The sequence below is a fragment of the Myotis nattereri genome (assembly GCF_964212035.1).
Source record: "Myotis nattereri genome assembly, chromosome: 11".
Lineage (NCBI taxonomy): Eukaryota > Metazoa > Chordata > Mammalia > Chiroptera > Vespertilionidae > Myotis > Myotis nattereri.
Genome location: NC_138086.1, coordinates 54,956,088 through 54,981,852, shown reverse-complemented (window position 1 = coordinate 54,981,852; position 25,765 = coordinate 54,956,088). Strand labels below are relative to the sequence as shown.

The 25,765-nt window shown below is 39.0% G+C and overlaps 1 protein-coding gene across 1 annotated transcript; it reads left to right on the top strand.

Moving 5' to 3' along the window:
* The first annotated feature begins 21,632 nt into the window (after positions 1-21,632).
* On the top strand, positions 21,633-24,808 carry SOSTDC1 (sclerostin domain containing 1). Its single transcript, XM_081101941.1, has 2 exons — positions 21,633-21,852; positions 24,269-24,808. The coding sequence occupies exons 1-2, from the start codon at positions 21,648-21,650 to the stop codon at positions 24,682-24,684; spliced, it is 621 nt and encodes a 206-aa protein (XP_080958067.1). The 5' UTR covers positions 21,633-21,647; the 3' UTR covers positions 24,685-24,808.
* Positions 24,809-25,765: the final 957 nt, after the last annotated feature.

The following is a 25,765-nucleotide window of genomic DNA, read 5'->3' as shown; positions in this document are numbered from 1 at the left end:
ACGGGGATGCGAGGGAAGCCTGGGTCCCAGGTGCTGGGTGCCAGAGGGAAGCCGGTGCTGACAGCTGGAGGAAGGAAGGCCTACTCTTGCACGAATTTCATGCATCGGGCCTCTAGTTTAAAAATAAATGTTGACTCGTGCATGTGTGATACATATAAGCTCTCACTGGTGCCAATTGCACGCATATGTTTCAATCTGTCATTGTCGATCGTGACTTTGGTTGACACTTCTATTTTAGAGAAAGAGCAAATAGCAATATTAAAATATTTCTTCTAATTAATTTCTTTTCAATGTGCACGAATTCGTGCACCAGACCACTAGTTAATTTATGGTTAAAAAGATTTTTTTGTCATGAAATAATGACCTACCAGTATGTACGGTGTGACTAACCAAAGCCAATCAAATCTGTTTTCTAGTATATGTGATTTAAAGGCAATAAGAGTTTTGTTGAAAGAAGTAATAAAAGAAGTAATAGTGTGAGTAAGGATATCTGCAGTGGATTTGGACGTTTGGGATTATTAGTTCTTAAGCACTCGGGCCATCAGTATAAATATTGTGATGCTATTTAGGAGTTACATTCATTTTTGGCAGTGTTTTGCATTTCGTCAACCACAGATTTCAAGTACCTTTAGACTGTGAGAGGTTCTGCATAAAGCAATCAATCATCCCCTTTTGGCTGTTTGGCAGAGACAGCCAATGACTTGTTCTGTCATGAACTGAATTCATATATATTCATGAGGCACAGAGAAACACTTCATTGTTTCAGATTGTTTTGTTATTTCAGAATAAATCATAAAGACACCATCCCACCCATAGTTGGTAAAGAAATATTTGTCCTATGATCCTCACCTTTGTGGTTTGTAGTGTTTTAACTTGCACAGTTCAGCCCACATTTCATGTTACTTTTTTTTTTTTTACAGTAAATTGCAACCTTTTTTTTAAAGCACCACATCTCTGTTACCTTGTATCAGCAAATATTGGAAGCATCTAAAAACTGAAATGATATGTGTCCTAAGATAAAGTGATTTAATTCTCACAGACTCAGGGACTCCCTGGAAGAATGATAAAATTTCAGACTGATAGGTATTGTCCAAGCTCCCAACAGATTCCAACAATCTTAATCTTTTTAGTCCCTCACTTATTTGTGCAGAACCTTCCAAGAATCAGTCATATTTGGCAAATTTTGTATTCTGCCAGGATGTCTGTGAACTCCCATAAGAACAACAATAACACAAGCAGCATGAAAACAACTTGCTCAGAAAGCAGTTTTAACACCTCTGGAAAGGTGAATATTTATATTCAAAGCCTCCTAAATTTCTCACTTTGTCGGCCTTTCCTAATCAGTGAAATCATATGCTGGTAAATCTTATAAAACCAGGGGAAATAAAATCTAGAGACAACAAATCCCATAGACAGAAAAGCTATTGAACATTCTTGATCACCACGGACATGGATTCTCAGAAAAGCCAGTTTATTGGATCTTCCCTAAGAATAATGTTTTCAGCAACAAGACTTGTTTCAAACATTTACTGTCTTGGATTCTAACAATGGCTATTTGTTTAGGTGGCACAATGTCTATTTAGAACTCATTCAAATTCTTGCCATAGGGATCAACAGTATTAAAAAGGACAAACAGTAATATAAATGTGGCTTCCCAAAGGGTTGAAATAGACTATTTGGGTTTGGCTCCTGATCCTTGGGCATATTAGCTGGTGAAACTCATCCAATTTATTTAATTTTTAACCCTAGATTTTTCTCATCTGTATACTAAAGATAATAGAACTTTTCTCACTATTTAAAAAATATGTGCTAGGCATAAAGTAAGAATCTATCAATATTAGTTTGTGGATTTTTTTTTAGCCTCACCCAAGGATATTTTTTCACTGATTTTTAGAGAGAGTAGAAGACAGAGGGAAAGACAGAGAGAAATATCAATGTGAGAGAAACACATCGATTGATTGCCTCCTGCACAAGCCCTGACCAGGGCCCAGGCCAGCGAGAAGCCTGCAACCAAGGTACATGCTCTTGACCAGAATTGAACCCGGGTCCACAGGGCAATGGTCTATCCACTGAGCAAAACCAGCTAGGGCTATCAATATTACTATTATTATTATTAGTTGGTGTGCTTAGTTGTAAAGAATAGAATCCACCCATCTATTTAATCTGGATTAAACAGAAAATAAATTTTGAAAGGAGACCAGGTGGATCATAGATTCTGGAGGTAAAAGGGTCAGAGAATCACATTTAAAAGTGACATAAAAATGAGAATGCCTAAATCATATTGTAGAGGTGGCTGAGGTACACAGAAACTGGAGCTATAAAAGGAGTGGAGCCCAGTGTAAAATAAAATAGGAGCCACTTGTTCAAAAAATAGGAAAATTTCCACTAAATAAATTAAAATATAGAGCTCTTTCCTTTTATCTGCAGTCTCTCTCACAACTTGGCATGGTGTTTTTTATTTTTATTTTATTTGTTATTTCACGTTGTTCTAACTAAACAACTGAAATTGAAACATTTAATATATGACTTTTTCATTCACTTTTATGTTGTACAATGTCAGTCTAAAATGCAAATATAAGACCACTTCACTCACATGCAGAATTACAAAAATTACACAATTCATTTATCACAGTTTGTCCATGCATCATGTATTTCATTCTTACCTGAAGAGTAGAAGTTATACAAAATGAACTGTTTTAATTCCACTCCTTGATGCATGGGCATTCTACCAACACTCTCTGCCTTCCGCACAATGATGAGCAGGGGAAACTGAAAGGAAAAGGAGATATGGGTTGCCCTAACTTTCTTTTTCCTCCTATGTCATCATTTTCAGTGTAAGAGATGGTCTCCTACAGGAGTAACAGGAGTAAGGAAGCTATGATAAGGTTCCTGGCTGTCTGTGTTTATTAGAATGGTACTGCCCTTTCTTTTGGTGTTGAAAACAAGTTCTGGCTTAAATGGGGGCTGTCAGTGTCTCCCACCGCACCCCTATTACTTCATAGTAGACATTACCATGTTTACTTTGTGCTCCTTTTGAGCCTTACTGAACTCCCACACATCATGGGTCTACTGGAATGCTGTGTTCATGGGTCAGTAAGTGCTATGTGCAAATGGGCAGTAAGAAAATGGGGCAGACACCCATATGTGCAAATTATTACATTTAGCATAGCCTGGTTGGGGTATGCATTGGAAGATTTTATTTTTAGCTCAGAAAGGCATATACTTTACTGTCTGGATATTCTTTTCCAAGAATGTAAATGCTAGTGTCAGCAAATGCATCTGCACCAAGAAACACACACACAGACTGAATGAGACCAAGCAGAAGAAACCTGTATATAAATTTATCATTGTCCTGTGAGGTGCAAATTGCCTAAGGACAAAAGTCATCTGACATAGTATGTTGCATAATGATGATCCAGAACAACAATAAAAATCTCTGTTAGAAAAATTTTCAGGAGCCTAAACTGTGTTATTCTATAAACTCAACTTGACAGAGAGATGTACTTTACTACTCAGTTCCCAAGGACAATCTCTGGGACCTCTCATCAATATACACCCTCAATATACATGAGCTCAACTAGGATCAAGAATATGCCCCCTCAGCCCTGGCCAGTGTTGCTCAATGGTTGGAGTATTGGCCCACACACCAAAGGGTTGCAAGTTCGATGCTTGGCCCCTGTATGGGCACGTGCAGGAGACAACCAATTCATATGTCTCTCTCAGATTGACTTCTCTCTCTCTCTCTCTCTCTCTCTCTCTCTCTCTCTGTCTCTCTCTCCCCCCCCCCCCCCGACTTCTCCACGCCCTCCTTCTCTTCTGCTCACTCTAAAAATCAATGGAAAAATATCCTTGGGTGAGGATTAACAACAAAAAAGAATATACCCTCTCAAATAGTCAGGGTTGAATGTATAAATTCATCATGATAACAGGGTGTTCCATATTCTTGAATTCATTTCCAAACTCATTGCTCATTCTATTTTAACCTTGAATTATTCTTTCAAGTAAAATTTGCTCTTTAACTTTTAAGACAGCTTAATTTTGATGTGTAACATATTTCCACCAGATGCGTTACTCAAATAAATTATGTTAAGAATTTCTTGGCTACAGGATTGTTGGAATATTATTATTTTTGTTTCATTTCACTATTGTAAAAATAAAAACCTTATATTCTGAATCTTATAACAAAATGTTAGATTAAACCAGAAATACACAATTCTTCAGGATAGAAATGAAATTAGTAAACTGGCTTCTATGTCTTCATTAATATTTATCAGTTCAGATGACATGGATGAAATCATATGATGAATATAAACACTATTGGGAATTGACTTTATTTTTGGAGTGTTTTTAAGAACTGATGTAAGAATTTATGGCTCAATAAATATTTGGTAGGGTGAATGACTTTTTGAGTAAGTTACTGTGATAGTTCTAATGAAGTTGTTGACCCGGCTCATAATGGCCAATAGATTTAGGTAAAGAAACTTCACAAACTAGATTTCCTGTTTTGCATTACTAGCACTTTCAATTCAATTTTTAAAACATTTTTTAAGGGATTTGATCAGGTATTTAAAGAAAAAGGTAGCTTCCCTGGAAAAGTAACTGGATGCTTTTCTAAACTAAGTTGTGAGGTTACTGAGCACAGCCTGTCACAGTCCACTAGTTCTCCCTTCATCCTCAGAAAAAAAATCCAGATGGGCTCATGGTGGCCCAGATTAAACTTCCCAACCTTCTCAAAGCTAGATGTGGCCATGTGACCAGATTTTTAGAACCATGAGATATGAGCAGAAGTGATGTGTAGAATTCATATTGTGTTGTTAAAGGTAGGAGAATAAAAATCAATTTTATACAAATCCCTGTGATTTTGGATTATAGTACATAGAGGCAAATCTTTATTCTATAAAATAATGGACAAGATAGAATGCTTTTGGAGACAAAAATATGGTAAGAACCCATTAGTTTTCCAGTGAACTAAATAAATACAAGAAGGAAATATTTAGCAGTTACTTCTGGGGAAGGGCAAGCATTTGGAAGGGAGTAAGGTGGAGGTGAAATTTAATTTTTTGGTGTATGTTTCTTTTTGTTCAAATGCTATATAAAGACTATGCATTTGGAAATTACTTATGAAGTTTTATATATACTGATTCGTCTGGGCTTATGTTCCAATAAACTCATTGTAAGTTGAAAATACTGTAAGTCAAAAATGCATTTAGTACATCTAAACTACTGAACATCATAGCTTAGCCTATCCTATTTTAAATATGCTCAGAACACCTACATTAGCCTATCATTGGGCAATATCATCTAACACAAAGCCTATTTTACAACAAAGTGTTAAATATTTCATGTAATTTATTATGTACATTAGAGGCCCGGTGCACAAATTCGTGCACTAGTGGGGTCCCTTGGTCTGGCCTGTGGCATCAGGCCAAAATCGGCTCTTCAACATCCCCTGAGGGGTCCCGGATTGTGAGAGGGTGCAGGCCAGGCCAAGGGAGCCCACTGGTGCATGATTGGGGCCAGAAGGGACTTGGGAGGTTGGCCAGCCAGGGGGGGATAATGGGAGGACTCCAGAGTGTGTCCAGCCCGTCTCACTCCATCCCAATTGGCAGGACCCCAGCAGAAAGCTAACCTACTGGTTGGAGTGTCTGCCCCCTGGTGGTCAGTGCACATCATAGCGAGCAGTTGAGCGGCCTTAGCATATCATTAGCATATCATGCTTTAATTGGTTGACCGGCTGACTGGGCACTTAGTATATTAGGCTTTTATTATATAGGATGTATCACTTTCATACCACTGTAAAGTTGAAAATCATAAGTTAGGAACCCTCTGTGTATATATGTGGTGTATATGTGTGTTGAAATTTAAATATACATATATTATTGAAATTGAAATATATATTTATCAAATATTTAACTATTTATATATGACAAAGGTAAAAGCAAACTCAGGAAGGTTTAATTTGGTTATGTTGCCTAAGGAACAGTCTTTAGATTGTTTTACTTTAGAGTTGCGTCACCCTAGGTTTGCCTTCTGGTTCAATAACTTGCTAGAAGCAGCTAATGAGTAAGTTACATGCATTCTTTTAAAAGCATAACAAATAACTTATATGTATATATGCATAGCCTATGGACACAGACAATAGTGCAGTAGGCCTGGAGGGGACAGGTGTAGGGTAGAGGGGGCCTATGGGGGAAAAAGGGGTACATCTGTAATACTTTCAACAATAAAGATAAATTTTTAAAAAGCATAAGTTACAATGTAATCTTATATGGTGGCTGTGAGGACTGTAGGTCCATTCAAGTACCATTGCCAGATACATTAGAAGCACTCAATAGATGCTATTACTTGGAGACCACTCATAAAATGTGGAAAACTGGAATGAAATCTTTTTGATATATGCTTATAATTGTATTAAGCCAGATAAAAATTATAATAGATGAATAGAGGAAGTGTGCCAGGAAAAATGTATACAATGTTTTAAATAAGCATTCTTCATAAGTGAATTTAGTAAAGATACAATTAAAAATGTTTTATAGCCCTGACTGGTTTGGCTCAGTGGATGGAGCGTCGGCCTGCGGACTCAAGGGTCATGGGTTGGATTCTGGTCAAGGGCATGTACCTTGGTTGTGGGCACATACCCAGTAGGGAGTGTGCAGGAGGCAGCTGATCGATGTTTCTCTCTCATCGATGTTTCTAACTCTCTATACCTCTCCCTTCCTCTCTGTAAAAAAACCAAAAAAATATATTTAAAAAAATGTTTTATGACATTTATAATATTATTTATAAATTAATTTATAGCTATGGGTAACATAGAAAATATAATGAAGGGCTCTCAATTCATAATGTAGAAAGAAATAATAACAATAAATATGAGAACCGGGAAAAACCTTAAAATGAAACCTGTAAACCCCATATGAAGAGAGGTTTGTAAAAAATATATAATAAGACTTAAATAAATTTGGAGACATCTCATGTTTCCAAATAGAAACCTGAGTGTTAAAAGAGACTCAGTTTTCACCAATTAATCGACAGGTTTGGCACTATATTGCAATTACATTTGTTGTAGGTTGAGTGTTTCAGAGAAAGAGGTTGAGATGGAATTCAGAATATCAAACATTTGTTAAGGATTGATGTCTGAGGAAAGAAGGGGAAAGTAGCAGGACTGAGAACAAAAGAACTGAGATGTGAATGCAGCAAAGTCTCAGCCAACCATCTGGGAGCTGGTTGCCCCATGGAGTCATCCCGGGCCAGCTGAGATGACTGATTTTTCATCACCACCTCCCCCAGTTGCCCAATGGAAATGGCCTTGGAAAAGTGAGACTCCAGAGGATGTGACAGCTGGAATGTGTCTATGCAGTCCTTGCAGCTGAGCAACAAGCCATTCCTTGCAAGGGCATCCTGGTGATGTATTTCTGTGTCTGCCACATTTTTGGAAGAACTTAACAAAGTGATTTTTAAAGTTCAACTGGAAGAATAAGCAAACAGAAGAGCCAACAATTCTTTGAAAAAGAATAATAATGAGAAGCGATTTGCTCTGCCAGGTATGAAAACATTTTAAAAGCCTCATTAATGCCTCGTGGTATTGTCATAGGTGTAGACTGAAAACTCAGAGACTCAGATCTGAACACCAGAAACAACCTCTGTATACATAAATATTTAGTGCATGATTGTGAGGCAACAGTTTTTTGTGTCCTTTTATTTTTAGATACTCAGAAGATTAAGGCAATACTAGGGTACTGTCTATTCTTACAGCTCACTCTCATAGGGCTGTGGCCTTCCTGATAATTAGGTTTGTTTAAAAAATCAACAACAACCTGGATAATTTCATGTTAATAAAACTGTCCATAAGTGGAAGCAGATTGTTGATATAAGTTGTTCCAAAATGAGGATACAAACCCCAAATATTTAAGACTTAGGGTAAGGCTAGAGTTGGGCTGTTTACTGTGCTGTGACAAGCCTCTCTGTGGACTGTACCAGTATCTGAGTCCAGTTAGAAAACCAACAAGAAGCATCTACAATAACACATCCACTCCTGCCTGTGGACATCATTATAGTATGTGCGAAAAGATCAGAGTAAGAGGCTTCATGTAGTGAATTTACTTCTATCACTGCAGGACAAGCAGCAATCTATAGTACATAATAAGCACTCAATATGTGTTAGTTAGAAATGGTGAATAAATGAAGGGGAACAAAGGAAGCATAATATAAACCCCACAGGGCAAATAAATATTCCTTTGGCATTGATAAGGAAAAATCAGTTCTTAGGTTGAGCATGGGGAGGTTGGGCGACTAAGAAGATGAGGATTTAAAGATGTGAATTCTTGAAAGGCTGTAGGCCTTGTTTTGAATCATATGATGATTTCACTGGATCAAAGAGTGGTTTGGCAAGCAGTTGTTAAGGAACCCTGACACTGTGCCAACAGTTCTGAGCTGATCTGCTTGAGAGTGAATAAATTTTAAGGAACTATAATTACCATGTGCATTAGCCACCTATATAATTGGAAAGGTAAAACAGCGTCGAAACAGTCCTGTAAATGACAACATTATATGCTTAAGGGTTGTCTTTAAAGACTCAATCTTATAAAGATTTGATCAGCAAGGATACAAGCCTTTCAAGTGCTTTAGCCTTGGACTTGTATGGTATTTGGAGACAGTCACTCTAGGGCGTGGCTGTGCACAGTTGTATTTTGTTTTGCTCAACTTCTTAGGCTAGCCAGATTCCTGGGACTACCAAGTATGGCAACAAAGCTAGCAGAACATTTAGATGGTCACTAAACAACTAGCAATGTCCTGGCAGGAGTGAACCTTCCCCAGCCTGTTTTAAGTTCCTCTTTGGCTGTTTGTCAGTGGACTCGTGCCTCCCCAAGCGCTTGTCGGGCCAACAACCCCCAACTGCTATATAAACATGTTGGAGAATTAGGCCTGAAGACAATCTAAACTGTTAGTTGACATAAAATTCTAAGCCATAAGACATTTTAAGGACCCACTCTCTCTTTGTTGAGAACAATTTTAATCAATGCTTCTTAATCAGAGAATAGTGGTTAATTGTCTCCCTGAGATTTTTAATTGACTTAATCTTTTGCCAACTTTAAACCAGGCTAAAGCCTTCAATAAAGATTGCAAAAGTACCAATTAAAGGTAAAAGCAATGCAAAATAAGAAGTAATGGTCATAATGCAGGCATTGCTTCTCTTATTTTTTTCTCTTCAAAATAAACTATTAAATCTTGACTCTTCATATTACGTTCCAAACTATGTTTGATGTCAGTATAAAATCAAAGTGGTATAATAAATCCTTGGCAACTTAAGGTTGTAGTAAAAGCATGATTAATTTTTGTTGGAGTTATATTTTAAAAGAACCAATGGATATCACAAAATTGCACATATAACTATGTCAAGATAAAAGAAGACTATTTTAAATGGAAGTTTTCTCTTTAATCATTGAAAAAACCCTATTCTCTTATGTATAAAAAAGCTCTAAAAGTAAAAGTACAACTTTATATCAGGATATACAAAATATCTTGGTATCTTAGATACTGCAAATGTTTATGAATATGGTATGAATTCTAGTCTAGAAGCTTAGATGGGCACAAAATATATATTGCATTTCTTTATATTTTTAAATCAATTTAATTTACAACCCTGGCCCTCATTTTCCTTTCTCTCCTTCCCTTGCCCCTCATCAAGGACATTGTAAAATTTCTTGCATAGGTCCAAGGGACTGATCATCCTCTAGGCACTGATCATCAGCAATCATTCCTCACTGGTTACTTCTGAGCTATCCATTTCTGATCTACACGATCTCTTCAGGTCCAAAGGCTCTGGAACTACCTATCTTATCATAATATGTAATGAATGTGGTTATCACGCCTTTCTGAAGTCTGGCCACCTATCTAAGAGATTATCAGGTAATAGGGCTTGGCTTCTGATCTTTCATGAAGCACACATACCCAACTTCGTTCTTCCACTTCCAATTTTATTCCCTCCTTTACCCTGGATGAAGGAAAGGGGGAAAACAGGGATACTATAAACATAATTGCTCAAAACAAATAACCTGAAACATTTATAAAGGAGAGAATCTACTTTATAATCCATCAATAGAGAACTGCATGAATAATTTATGTAACACCCATATAACTCATTGAAATCAATGAGGTAAATCTGTACATTTTGATATAGGAAAATGTCCAAGATAGGTCATTAAATATTAAGTGCAATTTGAGAAATCACATATATATGATCCAGTCTGTATAAAATTTTAAAAAATACATATGTGCATACACATATACCTAAATGTGCTTGTAAATGCAGACAATGTTGAAAAACATCCCCAAAGATTTTAACTGATTGTGTCTAAAGAATGAAGTTGCAGGATGGATGGGAAGGGTGAATTTTGTATTTCTATTTAAAAATTATTGACTTTTTTTACAACATATATATTTTATTTTCATAATTTTACAACCTTAGTTTTTATTTTAAAAAAGCAGATATCTGATGATGTGACAATAATTCCATGATTCCAAATTTTTGTATTTGTTCAATACATTTTAAATAAAATTAAGAACTATTAATGAAAGGGCGAGTTGTCGCGGGGTCTACGTGGGCCGGCCGCCGGGCCCCATGAGGCACAGCCTGACCATGCTGCTGGCGGCCTTGGGCACCGACTCCCCAGCCCATGGCAGGAGCCCGGCGCAGGCCGCCACCCGCCCGCCGCCCCCAGACCGGACCCACACGGCAGCTGCGGCGGCGGGGCGGGGCGTGTGCCCTCGCCCGAGGAGATGGAGGAGGAGGCGATCGCCGGCGCCCCCGGGGACGAGACGGAGGATGTGGACTTCCTGTCTGGGCTGGAACTGGTCGATCTGCTGGACCCCCGGCAACCGGACTGGCCCCTGGAGCCCCGGGCTCAGCTCGCCCTGGGAGGGGCGAGGACTGCGCCCTCCATCTTACCCTGGGTCCTCCATTTTTGGGCAGAGCCATGTGCTCGGTGGGGGCTTCCTCCCGGAGGCCCAGACCTCTGCTGGCCATGCCCAGGATTTCTCTGGACTAACCAATGATAATCAAGGGAAGTGCACGCCATCAATATGACTATATCCTGTGTAATGAGACACCAAGTCGCGCCTGGCCAATCGGCAGGGCCCACAGTCCCCTCTCCTGCCTTTACTCCACCCTCCTATAAAACCCCCGTCCCGTCAGGCTTGGTCTCTCTCTGCCACCTGCTGCTGTGCCAGTAAGGGGGGCAGGGGAGCCAGACCTAGGTTTGAAATAAATGACTCTTTGCTTTTGCATCGGACTCGCTGGCTCCCTGGTGGGCCCTTGGGAATCTTGAAATCTGGGCACAACAATTAAGTAATCATGTTAATTTCCTTGTTAATACCATGAGAGCATTAAGAAGAATATTTGTTCAAAAAAATTTGAAAATTTAAAGCAGTATTCTTTTTCATGCTTCAGAAATTAAGTAAATATTCTATCCTGAAAATCTGAATATATTCTTTCTTCTATTATTTTATACTTCATTTTGTTATACATTAAATTATTTTACTGATTCTAAATGCATTTTGCTTTATATGAGGGCTGGAAATATAAATCATACAATTTTATTGAAATTAAACTAAATGTATTTTTATTATTTTAAATCATAGTACATGATACAGAACAATCTCTTAAAAATGCTTATCTCAACATTTCGTTTTAAAATGTCATCTCCTACATGTTCAGAAAAGCTTCCTTTGCCCCATTGTCATTTTCCTTGTTTCTCACTGTTTGATTAATTAAGTCTGTATATTACAGAAAGTCTTCAAAGTGCAGCACTTTGAATTATGAAAAGAACAGTCATAGGAATTAGAGGCATAAAAAGCAGCAAGTCAAATTGTGAGCATGAAAATCTACTATAGCAGCATGACATACAAGTAAGAGAGTAGCAAGAAATGAGGGTAGCTTGCTCATGAAGGTATTCATTCTAGAAGTAAAAGGAACTGACATTTCATAATGAGATGTTAGATAAGCATTTTAAAGAGATCATTTTGTATCTAATTGCAGAGAGAGACCTTTAGGGTGATAAGAATGGAAGGCAAGATATCAGTTAAGAATATTATGACAGCAGTTCAGGCAAATAATGATGAAAACTTGAACTAAGCTAGTGACTATATGGATAATAAAAGAAGAGATATTGAGAGATATTGCTTATTTATGTGCCACATAAAATACAGGGTATACATTTTACAAGACTGTACAAATATATCTATACCATCATGCATACTACTTGGGAATTACCTAGAGAGTAGGGAGTTATATTTTTAAAAATCTAGGGGCACAGTTAGATGACAGAGTATATATACATGGAAGTCTTAGTGTCATTTGACAAAACGTTTCTAAAACAAGTGATATCATTATCTATCTATCTATCTCTCTATCTATCTATCTATCTATCTATCTATCTATCTATCTATCTATCTATGCCTAAGTGACTGTCTGACCGGTAGCTATGATGCACTGACTACCAGGGGACAGATGCTCAGTTCTCGGGTGACACACCTGGAACCAGAGGCACCCAGAACCAGAGAGGAGGGAGCCCAATTCCAGGGTTCATCACCGGAGAACCGCCCTCTTGGAATCTGGGATGTGGGAGAGCCAGTTTTGGTCCATCCCTACAGGCCAGGCCAAGGGACCCCACTGCTGCACGAATGCATGCACTGGGCCTCTAGTAATGTCATAAGAAAGCATGCTAGTGAAATTGCTGCCAGTTGGACAAATTTTTGAGTTCTGATTCCAGCTGTCTCTTAGACATGTTCTCTTAGATGCCCACCAGCACCTCATTCTAACATAGTCTAAACTCATTACTGAACTCTAAACTCTGCCAATCCTGGTGTCCTGACACCTCAGTCTCCCCAGTCACCCAGCTTTAGAACTTTATTTTCACCTTTGCCTTCATCTCCAGTCACCTGCCAAGCTACCCCTACAGTATGTCTAATCTGTGTCCTAGACTAGTCTCTCTCCTTGAAGTTCAGGATCTTACAATTTTTCTTTAAAAAATATTTTTATTTATTTCAGAGAGGAAGGGAGAAGAAGAGAGAGATAGAAACATCAATGATGAGAGAGAATCATTGATAGGCTTTCTCCTGCACATCCCACACTGGGGATTAAGCCCACAACCCAGGCATGTGCCCTGACCAGAATTGAACAACGACCTCCAGGTTCATAGGTCAACACTTAACCACTGAGCCATGCGGGCTGGGCAGGATCTTACTATCTTTCGCCTGAGTTCTTGCAATATGTCCCCTCCTCCCTATGTTCCAGTACAACCACACCTAAATCATCTCATACATTGCAGCTAGATGCAGTGTCCTGAAACATAGTGTGGATCATGTTCTTCCCCTGTTTAAAATCAGTCAGGGCTAGTGGAAATTTTATTTAATAAAATCACTTTGGAAAACTCTTTGGTATTATCTACTAAAGTTAAACATATACACATCCTATAACCTGTTAATTTCACAACTAGGTATATATCCAACAAAAATGTATGTCATACACATCAGGAGACAAGAATGTTTATAGCAGCATTATTCATAATAGCCAAAAGCTGAAATCAATCTAATCTAGACTGGATAAAAGGTTGTGAGTGTCCATGCAATGCAATAGTATACAGCAACAAAAAAAAGTCATTTTTATATCAAATTCTAAAACAGGCAAAACAACTGGTGTCAGAAATCAGAATACTAGTTTATTTTAGGGAGGAAGAAGGAAATGATTTCTAAAAAGGACAGGAAGGAAACTTTTGGGTACTGGAAATTTTCTATTTCTTTACCGGGGTATAAGTTACACAGTGTTTTCACTTTGGGAAAATAAAAATAAACACACACACATACACATATAGAACCTTCAATGGCTTTCCAAACTCTACCAAATTATGTCCAAATTTCTAAACCTACAAAGCAAGCTTGTAATCAATGATCTGCTCCAATCTATCCATCCGATCAATGTAGTCAAATTTGATTCCCATGTTCCCTATCACATCTCCTTTTCTCCAGCTATATGGTTGCTATAGGACCCCTTATATGCTGGCTTCATTCCTCATATAACTTAGACACAAATCAGTTCACTAAAAATATCAGAAGTGTAATTAGAAATTTCACCAACTTTATTTTCCACATAAGACTGTGGCATTGTTGGGCCAAATCCTCTGCTAAATTATTTATCTTCTCCAGTTTTCTTTTTTTAAATATATTTTATTGATTTTCTACAGAGAGGAAGGGAGAGAGATAGAGAGTTAGAAACCTCGATGAGAGAGAAACATCGATCAGTTGCCTCCTGCACATCCCCCACTGGGGATATGCCCGCAACCAAGGCACATGCCCCTGACCGAAATCGAACCGGGGACCCTTCAGTCCGCAGGCCGATGCTCTATCCACTGAGCCAAACCGGTTTCGGCTCCAGTTTTCTGACATACCAAGAAGTTGCAAACTGTTAAGTCCCTATTGGAGATTTAAGCTCATAACCAACTTAGGCTTGGTGATGAAACCCACTGGTACTAGAGTAAGAGACTCCAGGAAATTATGAAGCAAGACTGGGTGTTGCCAGTGCTAGGAGCCTCATTTGGTTATGGGATGCTCCTGTGGATGGCAACAACCAAAACCACAGGGATCAAAAGTATTTTGCCTAAATCTGGGTCAACACTGATATTAGATATGGCTGCCTAAATTTCCAGGGAGTGATGATGACACTGTAGGCATTGTTGTTGCCATTTCTGTGGAACAAAGCATTCATCAGTCTCTGGGGGACACCGAGAGCATCCTGTCCCTAGGGAGGAATACATACAGGAAAAGGAAATTGGTTTGGGTTTTGGCCAATTGGGCTGAGCTTTAGGGCTCTCATCTGATTGTGCAAACTAGAAGAATCTGGAGCAGAGGCCCAGTTAAATAGATTAGGCAACTGTAGTGGAGACTATGGGACAGGCCACAGGAGGGCACATGTGTGTTCTAGAACAGTGCATCTCCAAGGTTAGCAAGTATAAGGGTGATGTGGAGAGCTTATTAAAACTCGGGCTCCTGGGTTCCACCAGGCGATTCTGACTCCGGTCTGATGTCAGGGCCAGAATGTGCTGCCCTAACAAGCTCCCAAGTGAAACATGGTGCTTTAGAACAACTGTCAGGCTTGTGGAACAAAACTAATTCCAGCTCCCACCCACCAGTGGAGACAGGATATGTAATATGCTGCCAGCCTTGGACCAAATTCGTTTAGGAACTTGTGTGGGCTGAATATGCAGAGTGAGGACATCAATTCCTACTGCACACAGTAGCAAATGTCAGTGAAAAGGACAACTTGCTACTTGTCCTTGTTGGTGCAATCAGAGGAAAGCCCCTTCCCTGCTGTCCTAACCTGCTCCTGAGAGCTTGCATGTAAGGCTTTCCTTAATAGCAGTTTGCTGGCATTTTTAGGAAGTTTACTGGAGAATTTGCCTAAACCAGTAATTTATAACCCAGGATGATTTTGCACACAGGAACATCACCGGGTGAGGGAGCTGCTATTGACATCTAGTGGGTAGAGTCCAGGGATGCTGCTAAACATTCTACATCAGACAAGACAGCTCCCCCCAAAAGGATTATCCAGACAAAATTTCAATGGTGCTAAAATGAAGCTCTATCTAGAAATATATCAACTGGGTTTGGAATTTCCACTTGGGTTTTACTAGTATATCAGGTTACATAGGGCATTATATGCAGCATTATCTAAATTACTGTTATCTGTTAAGGCAGCTTATAATAAAAAGAACATTGATTCTACAAATAAAGCTCAAAAGCATTTAAACAAAATAAAAATAAAGAACAACTAATAAAGGTGGCGAGGGAGAAAGAAAGTCACGAAGGGAGGTCAGGTTAGAGGAAGTTCTGTTAGTGGAATTCTAAAGGGAAGGGGGCAGGCCCATGTCTCAGTCAGCTTGTCAGTTCCTGGACTACAGCTCTGACAAATTCTGGGCTTACCACATGTTGAATGAAAACAATAAAATGTATTAAAGATGTTAGTCCGTCCTCTTTTTAAGAATTTTGATGCATGAAGATTCTACAGTGTTATACATGAAGATTATTAGTATTTTTCTTTTGGTCTAATATAATGATGATTAATTACTTTTCTAGTTATGAGTTCTATCTTACTAACTGGATTGTTCTGAAAATAGTTTAAATCCATAGAGAACCAGATATAGCTTAACATTGCATTCAATAAATATATTTTATTTATATTTACCCTATTCTGATTCTTTTTCTATCAAATATAAAAAACAATTGGTCAGGATATATTTTTTAAAATAAAATGACACTTACACATTATCTCATATTTAATCAGGCTGAACAATCTCTTTTCTCTCAACATTTTGTTGTCCACCTTAAATAGGGTAATTGTATTTGAGATTTCTTGAATCTCTCCAAATTCATTTTTAAATTCAAAGACTCTAATGAGAAACAGTACTCTTAGACTCACATTCAATGATTATATTTTCCATATTTCTTCTGGGCCAGGTTTTGGGCTATAGACACTTTAATGTTCTTTATTCCTTTAGTTTGGTTATGTTTTACAGATGAAGAAACTGACTTAGAGAGTTTCAGGAAATATATCCAAGTTCATACAGATTGTAAATGGTAGAAATAATATTCAAATTCAGATGCTCTGATTCCATTGCCAAGAGTCACATGGTAACCAATACTAATTAGAGCATTTAAATAACTTTCCAGCTTGTGCATATCAGACCACTAGTAATAGTAATATCATATTTGATTGTTAATAATGGCAACACATTGATGACTCTCGGCTGAGGACTGGGAAATAGATCTCAAGTCTTGTCCAAAGAATGAAAGGTGCACAGCCATTATATTTAACTAGAGGCCCGGTGCACAAAAATTTGTGCACTCGGGGGGTAGAGGGGGTCCCTCAGCCCAGCCTGTGCCCTCTCGCAGTCTGGGACCCCTCGGGAGATAATGACCTGCTGGCTTAGGCCTGCTCCCGGGTGGCAGAGGGCAGGCCCAATCCCTAGGTGCAGCCCCTGGTCGGGCTCAGAGCAGGGCCGATTGGGGAGTTGGGGTGCCGCCCCCTGTCATGCACAGAGCAGGGCGGATCTGGAGGTTGCGATGCCACCCCTAGTCACGCTCAGGGTAGGGCTGATTGGGGGGTTGGGGCACCGCCCCCTGTCACACTCAAGGCAGGGTCGATAGGGAAGTTGCGGCGCCACCCCCTGTTACACAAAGAGCAGGGCGGATCAGGGGGTTGGGGCGCTGCCCCCTGTCATGCACAGAACAGGGCCCATCAGGGGGGTTGGGGCTCCGTACGCTGTCACACACAGAGCAGGGTTGATCAGGGGGCTGGGGAGCTCCCCCTGTCACACACAGAGCAGGGCCTATCAGGGGGTTGAGGAGCTCCCCCCTGTCACGCACAGAGTAGGGCCAATAGGGGAGTTGGGGCACCGCCCCCTGTCACGCACAGAGCAGGGCGGATCAGGGGGTTGGGGCGCTGCCCCCTGTCACGCACAGAGCAGGGCCCATCAGGGAGGTTGGGGCTCCGTACCCTGTCACACACAGAGCAGGGCGGATCAGGGGGTTGGGGCGCCACCCTCTATCACCCACAGAGCAGGGCCGATCAGGGGCTTGGGGTGCTGCACCCTGTCACACACAGAGCCGCAGGGCGATCAGGGGGTTTGGGCGCTGCCCCGTCATGCTGATCCCAGTGCCGGGAGGCCTCGCGGCTCTGCTGATCCCGGTGCTGGGAAGCATATTACCCTTTTACTATATAGAATAGAGGCCTGGTGCATGGGTGGGGCTGGCTGGTTTGCCCTGAAGGGTGTCCTGGATCTGGGTGGGAGTCCCCACTGGGGTGCCTGGCCAGTCTGGCTGAGGGGCTGAGGGCCATTTTCAGGCTGACGGGTGACTGAAGCTCCCAACCGCTCCTTTTTTTCTTTTTTTCTTTTTTATTCTGGGCCAGCTTTAGCTCTGAGGCCTCGGCTGCTGAAAACAGATTTCTGGCCTTTGTTTACTGTCTGTATTTGATACAATGTTGCGGTCCAGCTGGCTGAAGCCGGGCTGAGTAAAGCAGGTTTCTGGGGTTTTTTTAGCTTCTACATTTGCAACATAGTTGCTTAGAGTTGCAGCTGAGAGGCCAGCGAGTAAGGCGGGGAATGTTGGAGTCCTCCGTCACTGAAGCAAACAAGCCTCATGTTAGTTTCAAGCTGCCTGGCTGCCGGCCGCCATCTTGGCTGGGAGTTAATTTGCATATCTCCCTAATTAGCCAATGGGAAGGGTAGCGGTCGTATGCCAATTACCGTCTTTCTCTTTTATTAGATAGGATAGTCCCACATCTGATGCTTTCAAAGCCCTAGCACAAAATTGATGGCATAATTACTATATATTCACTTTTAAGCAAATAATATTATATTAATTATCTATGGCCGTATAACAAATTACTCCCAAACTTAGTTAAAACAACATTTATTAATTCTAGTTCTTGGTGCCTCTGGCTTAAAGTTGCAGTTGGTGTGGATGCCAGGACTGCAGCCTCATTTGAAGGTTTGACTATGGGGAGATTGGCTTTCACTCATGTGCTTATTGATAAATTCAGATCCAGATGGGTTGTTTGGCTGAGGGCCTCAACTCCTTGTTGGTGAGAGACACTGGTTCCTTGCTATGTGGGCCTCCGCACAGGAAAGCTTACATCATATTGGTTGGCTTTATCAAAGCAAGTTAGCTAGAGCAGGCAAACCAGACTGAAGTCACGGTCTTTTGGTAACCTAATCATAGAAGTCACATCTCATCACTTTACTATATTATATTCATTAGAAGTTATTTGCTAGGTCCAACCTACACTCAAGGGGAGGGATAGCTTCCAGGGTGTGAATCCCATGAGAAGAGGATTATTAGGGGCCATCTTAACAATTGCCCACTAAAAATGTTAACCAATTTGTTTTATATATAAAAGAACAGATTTTTTTCTATATTTCTTAAATTAATTTACCCACTTATTCAACAATATTCGTAAAAATAGTCCTATCAAAGCTAGTTACTCTGGTACATATGGATGGGGTACTGAACCTAGACCTGCGGAGGTAGAGGGCAAGGGAAGTTTTCTCAGTCCTATTGTCATCAAAAAATGGGACTTAACGGAGACAAAAAGGGAATGAGAAAAGGTGAGAGAAGGATGTTCCAAGAAGAAGGAGAAGAACGTGGAAAAGAACATGGTTTGCTTAGGGGAATACATCCTTAATCAATTATATTATTCATCTATATCCATAATCTTATCAGAGTATTACAGTTTATGATTATTCTGAATGAAGTAGTTTTAAACTGATCAGGATAACTGTTAACTATCAAATTTATAATTATGTCTAATTTATCATAGTAGTTTTCTAACTTGGTTCTGACAGGTATATTGGGCCTAAGAAATCAGCATTGTTCCTGTCCACATGCACCAATCACATTGCCTTCATTCCTAATTTGTCATCTGCCTAAGGCAATATCCTAAGGCTGAGTCTGCAGACTACTAAGTGAAGGGAAGATGGAACAATTATGAGTTACTTTGGTCAATCTGATTACCCCAACCTAATAATTAACTTGAAATTAAAATATCTCCTCCTGGCACACACAAAAAAATAGTTATGAGAAAGAGATTAGATTATTACCTCCTTTAGGCATTGGATCTACTGCTCAGTAGTTAATATTAACACACTTCATGGAATTTATGTCAAGTTCTCTTAAAAGGATGCCTGACATATATTCTCCATTTGTACTTAATAAACTGATGTATTATTTTCCAGGAATGATATTAGTCTATATACAACCTTCAGATAGGGATCTGATTGTTATTAGGCAGTATGTATACATTGAGTTTTTTATTCTAGTTTTTAAATTGCTTACTATGTACAATTTTGAACATACCCACGAGTAAACAGTAGAATATCCATCATCCAGCCCATAACCAATCTTGCCCCATTCCTACCTCTAACCACCCACACCCGTGTTATTTTGAAGTGTATTACAGACATCATATTATTTCATCTAGCAATATTTTAGTATATAACTCTAAATGAGTTATTGTTTTTCAACAAAACCACAATCCCATTTTATTCCTAAATAAAAGAACAATAATTCCTTAGTATTATTAGTCTCTTCTTCTTAACTCTACTTTCTTTTTATAGTGAGATAGGTAGATGGATAGATAATTAGTAGTTCTACTAATATCAACTTCAGGTGATATTCACACACAGGAACAATTGTGAATATCTGAAGACATTTTTGGTTACAACTAGGGGTTGCTACTGGCATCTAGTGAGTAGAATCCACGTATGCTGCAAAACACACAGTGCCCCATAACAAAGAATTATCTATCCCAAAATGTCAATAGTGTTACTGTGGAAAAATGCAGATAGATAGATAGATAGATAGATAGATAGATGATAGATAGATAGATAGATTTGAATAGAAGTTAAAATGGGCAAAAGTTTATAAAGAAGAGCAATACAAAATATCCATGCTTTTTGTGTGGCTACTAACAATGTCAATAACAATGTCATTGTTAGTAGCCACACAAAGGGCAAAATAGATTTATGATTGAAAAGACCACTCAGAATATGTAATTATTCCAATCTAAGTGTCCCATAAATCCGATGAAATTTAAGTATAGAGAAGAGTGGCCTAGTATTAATTAATAGAACACTGTTCCAGGTGTGATAAAGAAGTTCATAAAAGTAAATGTTTCTTACATGGGCAGCAGAATCAAGGGAATACTTAGTAAATACGGGTAGAACACTACAAAACATTATTTTGAATTTGCTAAACAATAACCTGTCAGAAATGGGCTTTCTTTAATGTAAAATGGTGCTATGAATGTTAATGCTCGTGACATATTTTTAAGATAAAAATGGATATTAATTACTTTAATGCAGACAGAGCTATGCTCATTATTCTTTGCACAGACCCCTGGCAATAATTTACCTAGCTGTGCCACAGTTCATGCAGATCAAAGCTGCATTATTTAAGTGTGTCCAGGGGGCAGATTCTAGCCCTGTGCCTCACACTTTAAAGAAAAAATATATATTGGTTTGCTTCTTGAGAAACAAAATAAAACTAGGTGCTTCAGGCCAGTTCTACAATATTTAAACTCGCTTTAATTCCTCTTATTATCTAGGGCAAACCCGCTCCCTATTCCAAATAATTTAAACTCTTAGGGGAGTACAGAACAACTGTGGAAATGTAAATTTTTTCAAATGAGCAGCAGTGTGTTTTCATTGAAATTAAACCCGAATGGGAACTAGGTTCAGGAAAGGAAACGGCAGGGAGAGAGGAAAAGAGTCTGTAGTTGCTATAGAATGTGCCTGGCTGCTGCAGCTGACAGACGACTGATGAAGTCCAACTCGGAAATTTCAGGCAATTTGTATACCACGCTCCTCCTTCTCTGTAGTCTCCTCTTCCATTGGTAAAATTCTTTTGCAGGGTCATGCAGGGACCCCACCCCCTCTCTGTGTTTTCACTCTGAAGCTCTACACAACTTTACACCTGAATGAACGCCAAACCTCAGGGATATATAAAGGGAACCTTGAGGAGGAATTTCACAGTTACAGTGCAGAAGCAGAGGGAAAGGAATTAACTAGCTCTCCAGCCAAGCAAATCCTCTACTCACCATGCTTCCTCCTGCCATTCATTTCTATCTCATTTCCCTTGCTTGCATCCTAATGAAAAGCTGTTTGGCTTTTAAAAATGATGCCACAGAAATTCTTTATTCACATGTGGTTAAACCTGTTCCAGCACACCCCAGCAGCAACAGCACGCTGAATCAAGCCAGAAATGGAGGCAGGCATTTCAGTAACACTGGACTGGATCGGAACAGTAAGTATGTTTCACTTCTATGGATTTTGTCTTTTCTTTTTTGGTAGCATTTAGCTCACAGTCCTGTAAATTTGTTTCACTGCTTTCTAACTGGAACCATATATATTTTGCTAAATAATCTGGGAGTAATCTACTGCATGTGTAGATTGGCATTGTTTCTATAAAGTTAGCATAACTAAAACAGTGATTTGATAATGCAGGCACAGACTTACTAGTAAGTTTTATCAAACATCCAAAGAGAAAATATTTCCAGGAATTAAACTGTTGTTTCTTTAAATCATGCACAGTAAGAATTTTTAAAAAGTGTTGTTCTAGATAGTTTAAATTGAGGTTGTTTTCTGTTTATTTCAGGACATGTGCAATTCTGGTAAAATGCATAAAGGTAACTAACCAAAGTATGTATAAGAAATCACAAAGGAAAAAAGATGCTTTCTGGGGGGAATAATTGCTCACCATGAATTTCTAAAACATGTCTAGGGAAATAGTTGAAAGTTTTGATGATAATCAATGCAAATAAGGGCTAAAACTAAACAGGTTGGAGAATCATATTTTTCTGAGATAATTTCTTATTAACCAGGTCAAAATTCAGGTTATTGTATATTTTTGTGAAACAGGGAGCATTTTTGCCCTTTTCTGCATGCTTAATTGACACACTGACCACTAGTTAGAGGGATGTAAATTTCTTTTCCTCACTTCTATCTGTCAGAAGAGTTCACATGCTAATAATCAGGTTTTAAGAGAGACCCAGAGAAATAGTGCACAGGAAATCTTACAACATTTTTTTGCTCCTCCTCCTCAACTCCATTCAACTGTGAAAAGTAGTTTTGACCTTTGAAAGGTCAAAGCACATATGACTGCAAAGGGCTAAAAAAACCAAGGTGTTTTAACTTTCATGGAGATGGTTGCTTTTGCATACACAGGAAATATCTGATAATTATTAGATTACTGAGCAATGCAGTGGGTATTCACGGTCAACGAACTGTCACTGCAAAAATGCTGAATCTCTATGTACACAGGAACAAAAAGCCAGATGAGTCAGAATCATCTCTGGCTGATTCCAGGTGCATTCCTGAGGTAGCTGCCGGAAGGTGCGCTGGAATCAGAGGCAGACAGGAGAGCACACTGTCTGGCCAGCTATTGTACCCTTTGATTTTAATCCCACACTCTATAGCTATATGTATGTATGTATGTATGCATACGTACGTTTTCTACAACTATCACATCCCTTTAGGTTATATTTCTCGCCTCAGAAATACTGGGACACAGAGGTGAAGTGAAACTCCTAGTTCAAGACTTACTTCAAATTAGCTTTCACTAGTCTATGCAAGACCACTTCAGAGTCCTTGATAATTTTTAATGTTTTAAATGTCAGCAGTTATACTTTTAAACTTTTATTTTCTGGTTAACAAGCTTTGCTTTTTTTTTCCCCAGCTTATTACAGGCAATTTTCCTCAAGTTTAGATAACAAAGCAATGGAAAGGAAACCTCAAATATTTGAAGATTAATTTTTGCTTTAATTACATAAAGCATGCAACAAGAAGCAGCCAATTAAAGAACATTCTTATTAAATTCAAATAACTAAACAAAAAGTTTGCCATGACCAATATTCACTAAATGAGCACTGTGGTTCCTTTTGCAGTTGTAAATCAGACATGTTAGGCATTTTTCTGCCATAAAATTCATGGAAATGTAGCCAAGTTGTTATGGCAACCATACGTTCCTGATTTAGAAGGTTTTATAGTCTTTAAATTTTGAGTTGTAGTGACATGTTGCATTTCAAGCATTTTTATATTTGCATTTTTAAAGGATAGCTTGGGAATTTATGTTTAAAATGTAGTTATTAAGTGTGATATGCAAGATGTCAGACTGTACACATGTATTTATGATTCTTTGCAGCTAAGTTTTATAACTGAAACAAAATATTACAGACATCATCTGCATTGTACACAGTATTTAAATACTTTCTACATTTACTCAATAGATTTCTAAACAAAATAAATAAAAGCAATTGTAGACATTAACAAATATGACCTGTGAGCAAAACGAACATTAAAATATACTCTTTTTTACACTTAAATGTAAGAGCTGCTTAAACCATACTGGGGAGTGAGACTAAGAAATGGGATTTTCAAATACTCCCTCGAGTAAGCAATTAGCTAATGCTATATGTGAACAAAAATATGGCCTCGTTTACTTTATTCCAAAAAAAAAATTATAGCCATGTAAACGGATCATTTCCATGAAAGTGTCTCTACCACCATTCAGGCAGATTTTTGCATTGTGGAAATAAAATGGGTATTTTCTTTCTATTGGGCAATTTGCTATCACTTGCATAACATCTTTGTCACTGCAGATTACGTTTAAGAAATGTCCATCTGCTGATACCTCTGTACACTCTCTTCTCTGTTTCCCGCAGCTCGGGTTCAAGTGGGTTGCCGGGAACTGCGTTCCACCAAATACATCTCTGATGGCCAGTGCACCAGCCTCAGCCCTCTGAAGGAGCTGGTGTGCGCTGGGGAGTGCCTGCCCCTGCCGCTGCTCCCCAACTGGATCGGAGGAGGCTATGGAACAAAGTACTGGAGCAGGAGGAGCTCCCAGGAGTGGCGGTGTGTCAACGACAAAACGCGCACCCAGAGGATCCAGCTGCAGTGCCAAGATGGCAGCACGCGCACCTACAAAATCACCGTGGTCACCGCCTGCAAGTGTAAGAGGTACACTCGGCAGCACAACGAGTCCAGCCATAACTTCGAGAGCATGTCGCCTGCCGAGCCGGCCCAGCACCACAGAGAGCGGAAGAGAGCCAGCAGGCCCAGCAAGCACAGCATGAGTTAGAACTCAGACTCTAAAACTGGACTGATTGGTAACCATCTGCTTTACAGATTTGATTCCTTGGAAGACTCAAGTCTGCCATTGCTATTTTCTTACTTGAAAATATATGCTTTCTGCTTTAATCAAACCCAGCAAGCTGTCCTAAGTATCAGGACCTTCTTTGGGAGTAGCTTGTCCTTTACAGGTTTTTCAAGATGTACACATATCCATGAGTGCAATTTGTATTTAAATTCCATGCATCCCGTAGTTTTAATTTCCCATGATTCTTGAAAGACCGGTGATACTATATATATATATATATATATATATATATATATATATATATATACACACACACACACACACTATATATTGAATAATCACTTTTTAAAAGGAAAGGGCTTCTTAGTTACCCTGCACTCCCCAACCTATCCCCCTACCCAGCAAACCACTCCCAAAGTGAAAAGTTAAAAAAATTGTTGCCTTGAGTATTTACAATACTTCAGAAGGGTGCTTTTTCTTTTTCTTGGCAATCTTCATGGAACAGTTTAGCAGCCATGAGTGATCTTCCTTTGACAGAGTGAAAGACCTTGTGACATTTCACTTCAAAAATAAGCCCTGAAGCTTTTTACAGTCTCATAGTATGAAATTATACCCTGCATGCTGACCCTCGCTTGGAATGGAATGCCAGAAATGCATGGCAGCAGCTAATAAGTAAAGTTGATTAACTATTTATTTGTCAATGTTATTATTTAATGAGCTTTTACGTGTGATTTTTTTTCAAAATGTAATTTTCTTATGTTATGAAGCTTTTTCATGTACCTAAATATTTTCCTGTATGATTTGTGGTTGATCTAGAAAGATGAGAATACATGTTGTAGATATGTAAAATAAATATTTTAGCCTTCTTATTACATATATGTTGCATCATGAACTTTATCAATAGTATGGATCTTTTCAAATCAATAAGATGCTTTGTCAAGCTAAAATATGAAATACTTTCTTGTTTAATCTGTGCAATCAGAAGGCAATTTGACCTTCAATTCCATCAGTTTCTTTTAACAAAAATAAATACTGCTAAAAGTTATTGTCTTTGTCTATAACA